Below are 7856 nucleotides of genomic sequence, written 5' to 3'. Positions count from 1 at the left end.
CTGAGGTGGGGGTTTGTCCCCCAGTTTCAGCCAGCCAAGGTGGTTAGAGAGCAGCCAGGGAGCCACACGAGGCACGGCAAGCTGTCAGCATTGCCGGAACCAGCTTAATGTCAGGAATTTCCTGCTGGGGAGAGGAATCCATGGCATTAACATGAAATGCCAAAAAAAGATGGTGCTGACCCCAAATTAGTCCCTGGGCTGGATGGGAGGACAGAGGGCAGTGGGATCTGCTGTGGCCCCTCACCCAAGCCCGATGCAGTGGGCAGGAGGGTGCTGGGAGGTGTTGTGTGGGTGGGGAAGGCAGGGGGAAGGTGTCTGAGCTGGGTGCTGGGGGGTCTGTGGCAAGGAAAACCCCCAAAACCAGCCCGTGCCTAACGCGTCTCTGTTTACCCCTTGCAGAGAAGACGGGGAAGGTGCTGGGGGAGTTCTGCCGGTGCTACAGGGAGCAGTACGGCGTCGCCCTCTTCAACAGCGTCCGCTATGAGATCGAGGGCAACGGGGGGCCACAGGCCCAGCTGCTGCACCGCAAGGTAAGAGCCCAGCTCCGTGTGACGAGTTGCTCTGGCCAGACCCTGAGCCTGGAGCTGGCTGGGAGCTCCATCCCCTGCCCAGAAAACATGGACCCATGTCCTTCCCAAAGCCCAGCCACGTTCCTCTTCCCCAGTCAGCCCTGTCGGGGTGGGATGCAGCCCCTGTGCCACTGCTTCAGCCCATTCCCACGGCATCGTGCATCATCCGTGCAGCACGTGGGGCTCCCCAGGAAGGTTTTCTTTCCCATCCCATGCAGTGAGCACACCCAGCGAGCGGGGGCAAGGCTGGCTGTGGGCTGCAGCTCCTGTGGATGAGTGTGCTTGATACCAGGGCTGGCAGGCACTCCCAGGACCCCCTTCTGCTCAGGGAAGACCTGAGAGGGACATGCTGGGCTGTTCTCCTGCTGCTGGGTGCGAGCGATGCTCCAGCCCAGGGAAGCGCTTGGGGAGGGGTAGGAAATTCCTGGAAAGCATCCCTGACCCCCTGAGCTCCAAGGCACCAGCAGCCACCTGTCTGGCAAAAGGACTCCAAGCATCCCCCCTTGTTGCTTGTGTCTCTGGCACCTGGGGACAGATCCTGCCCTCTCCTCCTGCCTCCAAAGGCAGATGGATGCCAGCCAGGGAGTCTTGCCGGCAGGCACTGTTTGGGAATCATCCTTGGCCGGGTTGCTGGAGCCACTGTCCTGTGGGTGCTCCTTGAAGGCCAGAGGAGATGTGTTTGTATGTGGGGATGAACTTCTACTTTTGTCTGGGGCTTCAAGGGGTGGGTTTTTAGAAATCTAGAGATTGCATTGGTGAGGTCAGACTCGAGCCCTGGGTGCTCACAGCAGCTGTCCTTCTGACTGACCCAAGAAGGTGACACCTTGCCCAGGCATCTGGAGTCCCGTCTCCTCCACAAGCTGCCTGGGTGCCAGGTGTGTTGAGCAAATTCAAGGTGGGGAGGTTCCTGGGCAGAAGCCAGGTGCAGGACAAGGTGCCTGGTGTCCTCGACAAGGTGTCCCTTGGGTTCCTTGCAATTTGGCAGATGCCTTCAGACCCCCCAGGGGGTACCTCCCTCCCAAGGTTGGTTGCTTCATCATAAAGCTCCAGCAAGCAGCCCAGGAATGTCTGAGGAAGGCGGCGAGGCGTGGAGGTCAGGGACCATTCAAGTCTTTTAAAACACCAGCGTATAAATAGCACATTCCTCTTGCACGATGTCCCGTCTGCTGCCCAGCAAAGGGTGCAGGCAGAGCCTCCGGCCGGGATGTGCCAGGGCTCCAAACACCGCGGGGATGTGCTGGTCTGCACGGGGCTGGGGAGAGCATCTCCTCCATCCAGCTGGGCTTTGAGCTCCCCAGATGTGCCAGACAAATTGTGGATGTCGAGGAGATGCAGGATAGCGTCTTCCCCGTCCTCAGGCAGGTCCTGCTGGAATCTGGTGTTTGGTTTTTTGGTATTTTATTTGGTTTTTGCCACCTCTGTGGGAATGTGGTGTTCAGAGGCAGCTCCTGCAGTGATGTGGGGGGCTGGTGGCCCTCCTGGGCAGAGGGGGACAGATGGGCTGGGCTCTGAAGCACAGTTCAGTCACCTGAAGTGCCAGGAGGAAGATGCACAAGGAATAAATGTTTCTGCCTTTGGTCTTTCCAGCAGCCAGCGCCCCTGAAAAACCATCCCGGAGCATCCTCTCATAACACTCCCTCCTGCCTCTCCCGGGAAAGCCCCAGAGCTGACGTATCCAGACCCAGGTCTCGCTGCCTGTCCCCCTGGCAGGGATGCAGGCAGCATGGGGCCCTCCACCCGTACACTCCCCAGCCCCCTCCCTGCCCAGCCTAGCAATTTGCTGCATACCTGCCTGCCCCAAATATTTGCCAGGGTTGGATGTTGTCACCTCGATGCCTCCCCCGGGTGAGGAGGGGATGGCTGTGCCACAGGGCTGGGGCTCCTGGGATGCTGGTGGCTGTGAGCAGCCATTCTCCACCTGAGGGTCCCCTGGACCCACATCAGGCCTTGGTCCGGATTTTATTTCATTAGCAGATGGTCCGTGTGCCTTTGTCTGCCTTGGGCAGTGGTTTTGGACCTGGTTTATGTGGGCTGATTCTCCTTGGATGAGCCACCTCAGTGAGATGCTGACAGGGACTCCAGAGTTGGCACCACCTTTCCTGTCCCCATCCCCGCTGGTGGCTCTGGGCTCTCATCGCTCCCGCTGTCCCCCAGCCCTGCAGTCCTTGCTTTTTTTCTTTCTTCTTCCCCTTCCAGAGGCACTGGAAAGCAGAAGGGAGCAGCGAGGTGCTGTCAGCCTGTTTGCTGAGCCAAGCTGCTTTCAGACCTCCCAGGGGGTGTGGGGTTGGGGAGCAGTAGGGGCCTCGGGGCAGACAACGGGGTGTCTGTGAAGCAGGAGATGTAGAGAGCAGGGAGAGGGATGGGAAACGTCCTGTTGTTGGGTTCATGGTGGGACCCAGGCCCTGTCTGATCCCTCCTGATGGCCACCATGGTGGATGGTGGGTGGCCATGGCAGGAGAGGTGGCCGCCGCACACTCACGAGATCTCTCAGCTCTTGTTTATGTTCCTGGGATCATAAAAATTCTTGGGACAAATTCTTGGCTCACTCAGCCGGTCTGTGTTTGGGATGGTGTAAACGCTGCCGGCATGCGGGCCAAAAGGCGCTGGAGAGCCAGTGAGGGGCTGCTCAGCTCAGGGGAGCTCGGGATGTCCTCAGCCTATTCCCGTTGCTGGTCCTCCATCAAATCAAGAACATTTAAGCATCATCTTGTGCTGGACTCCACAGGCTGGCTTCTTGCTTTTCTTCTTCCGTGTCCCAGCTGGAGACCGTGCTTGGGCAGGTTTGGTTCCTGCTGTGTGCATCTGGCCTCAGACCCACACCCTGGCAGGACCTTCTGCTTGATGGCCATGACCGAGCAGCACCACGCATGCTTCCGTCTGCCCCACGTCAGGGAAATCGCCACAGCTGGGGTGGGGAAGAGCTGCTGGAGGGCTCTGCTCTGACCTGCTGCTGGGCCAAGAGCTCAGGTCGCTCAGCTGATCTTGTATGTCCCAGGGACAGAGGTGCGACCGCCACCATGGTGAACACCACCACGTGTCACTTCGCTGCTCTATGAGCAGCCCCTCTGGGGTTTTTTAGGGCTGTGCATGTGGTACCCCTCAAAGTTGTTACCCAAACACACCTCTTCAGGCACAAAAATTTGCGGTGCTATAGGAGATAATCTGGTGGTGAACTTGGAGACCCCCAACAGAGCCCTAGGGCAGAAAACCCCACTGAAACCACCACGAACAGACCTTGCTGAGCTCCCTGAGCCAGGCTGTACCCAGCTGCCCCCTCCCTGCCCCACAGCGCATCTCTTCCCCACAGGTCCCGCTGGAAGACCACGTCATCTACTCAGGCAACCTCTTCCAGTACATCGAGGAGAACAAGAAGTGGAGGAACCGCTTCTGTGTGGTCCCGCACAACTACGGCTTGGTCCTCTACGAGAACAAACTGGTGAGGGGCATCACCCTTCCGCCCATCTCTGGTGGGCACAGCTCCAAAGGGGGTCACCCTGTTGCGATGGTGGCGTGGCCGTGCTCCCCATCATCCGTGACCATCTCTTTCCGCTCAGGCCTATGAGCGGGAGCTGCCGCCCCGCGTGCTGGTCAACAGCGCTGGCTACAAGATCCTCACCTCCGTGGACCAGTACCTGGAGCTGGTGAGCAGCAGCCTGCCTGGTGAGTGGGCCTGGTCTCTGTGGGGCAAGGGGGTATGCTCCAGGTCTCCCCCCGTGCTGCTGGGCATCACCTGGGGACCGTTGGGATGCTCCAGGTCTCCCCCCGTGCTGCTGGGCATCACCTGGGGACCGTTGGGATGCTCAAGGTCTCCCCCCATGCTGCTGGGCATCACCTGGGGACCGTTGGGATGCTCAAGGTCTCCCCCCGTGCTGCTGGGCATCACCTGGGGACCGTTGGGATGCTCAAGGTCTCCCCCCCATGCTGCTGGGCATCACCTGGGGAGCGTTGGGATGCTCAAGGTCTCCCCCCATGCTGCTGGGCATCACTTGGGGACCATTGGGAAGGGGTGATTACGAGACGTGGGCATCCCTATGGACCTTCTGGAAGGAGTGGGTTTGGAGTGTAGCATCTCTGTGGATCTTCTGGAAGGGGTGGATTTGGGGTGGATCATTCCTGGGACCCTTTGGGAAGGGGTTGTTTTGGGCTCTAGCATCCCTAGGGATCTTTGAGAAGGGGTTGTTTTGGGGTGTGGGGCTGTAAGGAAGGAGTCAAGCCCCGGTCCCCCCACGGGGTGTAGGGTGCAGGGTAAGGTGTCCGCTGCTCGGGTCCTGCTGCAGCCGCAGGAAGGAAGGGAAGTGTGTCTGTTCCTCTGGGAGCGCTGCCACAAGCTGCTCCTGCCTCCCTTTCCCAGGGCGCGCTGGGCAAAGGCAGCAGCGCCTGCTGCTCCACCCAGACTCCCAGGAGGAGCAGCCACCCCTCCACTTTCCGTCCTCCTGAGCTGGGTCCCTGAAGGCCAGGGCAGCCCCAGGGAGCCGGGCAGGAGCTGCCCAAACACTTGTGTAGGGCAGCCAGCCCTTCGCTGGTTCAGGGCATGGGCCCCATGGCAGCGGGGGGTCAGGTCTGGCAGCTCTGGGGAGGGTCTCGCTGGAAATAATGGGGGATTCTGTTTATTTTATTTTTCAATGTTTACTTCTGATTTCCTTTTTGGGAGAACGAGGCTCTTTGCGTGGTTTTTGCCCCATGTTTTTGGTAGAACTCCCAGCAAGGGCTCTGGGAAGGAACCGAGGGGGTCTTGTGTGCCGCTGCTGCACCCCTTACCCCAGTTTCGGGGGTGATGGACACCCCTGATCCTGCAGCATCCCCATCCCTGTCCCAACCCCCTTCTCAAAGCATCCTTCCACCGCTGCAGGCGTGACGCCCAAATCGGGGCACTCCCCCATCCTGAAGTGCCCCACGGATTTCCCCCTCATCCTCTGGCACCCCTACGCCCGGCACTATTACTTCTGCGTGATGACGGGCAAGGAGCAGGAGAAGTGGCGGGCGGTTTTCCAGGACTGCATACGGCACTGCAACAATGGTGAGTGATGCTGGGGGGGGCCACTGCACGGGGGCTCCGGCATGGGGAGAGCATCATCCTCCTGCTCCGGAGAGGGTGTTGGGGGGCCCTGCGGTGGTTGGGTTTTGGGCCAGAGGGGATGATTTGAGGATCAAGAGGAGGAATTGGCTGGGAGTTGTGGAGCATCATTGAGCATCTCACTCAGCCCAAGCAAGGGATGGGAGTGGAGGGGTCTGGCTGCCTGGTCCATCCCTGTGCCCAGCTTCATCCCACTGCCCATAAGGAACGCAATGGCTGCACCAGCACAGGCAGCATTTGCAGGAGCCAGCACCGAGCCCTGATGCCTCTTTTCCACCCCGAGGCAGAAAATGTTTGGTAATTAAAGTCATCACAACTCCCAGCCCCACCGTCCTGCTCGCTGGCACCGCCCGGGCTCTGGCGAGGAGTGTGGGGCTGCGAGGGGCCGGGGCGGAGGCAGGACCTGCCTCCCACGTCAGCGATACCCTGGCAGGAAAACACGATTTTCCTGCTTGGCCGTGGCCTGTGCGCTCCTGGGCTGAGACCCAGGTCTCGGCGGTGCCTTGGATGGCGAGAAGTTTCCTGGGGAAGGAGGTGCCAGCGCTGAAACCTGCTCAAAATCGGGTCTTTTAGTGGGCAAAAAGCAATGCTGCCTATTTTTTTTTTAGTGCTTCTTTCACTCCTGGGACCTGCGTGTATCCTGGATTTTGCCAGAGCTGCTGTTTAGGGAACAGAGCAGTGGGGCTGGACCCGGAGCCTGGGTTTCAGTGGGGGTTTCCATCCTCCCGTGTTAGATTTAATTCCCAAGGTTCTGCTCTTTCCCATCCTTTTGGTGCTCCCCGCTGCAAAACACATCTATGCACTGCTGGGGGTCTGGGGCCACCCGAGCTTGTGGGATGAGCATGTCCCCGCAGCCTGGGCTCCTTCTGGGGGGGCTGGGTGCAGCGATCCCCTCGCAGCTGCTCATCCCCCTGGGATGCTGCGGCAGCATCATGGCTGCGTGCGGTGCAGCGCTCCAGGACCCCGTATTTATCTCTAATCCCCTCCCGGACGCTGGGTGCTGCAGTGGGAGAGAGGAGGGATGTGAGCCCCTCCACCATCCCCAGTGCTCCTCAGCAGGTGCTGAAAAGCAGTTTCAGGGGTGGGCAGTGAGCGGGGAGGCTCCGTGCTGGTGGGTTTCTGCATTTCTACAGCCTGGACTTGTCTGAGAGATGGTTCTTTGCCCCTCCCCCGCGCGCCGTTTCTGCCCCTCACTGCTCCTGCGAGGTCTGAGATACTATTTCAAATCCCATGAAAGCTCTTTTGTTGTTGTCAAGCATTTTTTCCCCTAAATTAGAGGCTCTGTTTCTGCCTCCGGTTGTTGATTAGTGTGGGAATTTTCACCTCCCTTTTTAAGACTGTACTTTTGTAACACCAGCTCTTCTGTAAAGGCTGGGGATGTACAACATCATTCCTCACGCAGGAGGTGTCCAGCCTGGCTCCTCCACAGCCTGGGTACCCCTGGCTGCTCCGAGATTGTCCCTTGCCCTGTGTGGTGGCCCTGGGGCTGGAGCAGTGCCCACCCCGCTGGCTCTTGGCCCTCTTTGCGGGCAGGCTGCCCCATTTAGCTGGGTTTTGGGCAAAAAGCAGCTTCAAACTTGTATTTCTTCTTCAGAAGAGGCCAGAGGAGATTATCCTGTGCTGTGAGTGGGGTGCACTTGGAAAAAGTTGAGATGTAGCATCGTGCTCCGGTGCCAGATACTCCCATCCCAGGGTGCACCCTCATCCCGGGAACAGGGTCCAGACTGGGGCAGTTGCTTCCCATCCCTGACTCGGATCAGCACTTAATTAGCTGCATATTAACAAAACAAACTCACTAAATTTGCCCTGTGAAGTGGCATGGTGGCTTCTTGCAACCAGCCCTGTCTGCTTGTCCCCGGGCAGGGTGCAGGGCTGGGGACGGGTCTCCCCACCCGGACTCATCCAGGGATGAGTGATCCCGGCGGGGCAGATTCTCAGGGGACAAATCCTGATTTGGAGGATGAGGTTTGGCCACAGCAGCTCTGGCAGGGGGCTGTTTCCTGTGCCAGGCTGTCCCATCCGGGAGGTGATGCTGAGCCGCAAGGAGCTGTGGATGGAGAAGCACCGGCTTGAAAGCTCAGCCCTGCTCCTGCTTCTGCTCTGGCTCCTGCTCCCACGGAGCACCGAGAAAGGGTCGGACTTGCTTTCTCAGGGCTTTTTTCCCCCTGAATACTAAGCTGCCCCTTAGGAAAAGCTGCTTAGGCTTGGAGTTA

The 7856-nt window shown here is 59.3% G+C and overlaps 1 protein-coding gene across 1 annotated transcript; it reads left to right on the top strand.

Annotated features, from left to right (window-relative positions):
- Positions 1–346: 346 nt before the first annotated feature.
- Positions 347–5586, top strand: LOC104508263 (niban-like protein 1; the record flags this gene model as incomplete). The annotated part of the gene is made up of 4 exons (XM_010149826.1): positions 347–530; positions 3877–4005; positions 4124–4229; positions 5419–5586. Coding segments are annotated over 4 exons (587 nt in total), but the record flags the coding sequence as incomplete, so codon positions are not given.
- Between the last annotated feature and the right edge of the window lie 2270 nt (positions 5587–7856).

Source organism: Eurypyga helias, unplaced genomic scaffold (assembly GCF_000690775.1).
Source record: "Eurypyga helias isolate BGI_N326 unplaced genomic scaffold, ASM69077v1 scaffold22674, whole genome shotgun sequence".
In the NCBI taxonomy this organism is placed as follows: domain Eukaryota; kingdom Metazoa; phylum Chordata; class Aves; order Eurypygiformes; family Eurypygidae; genus Eurypyga; species Eurypyga helias.
This window is presented reverse-complemented; position numbering and strand designations above follow the sequence as displayed.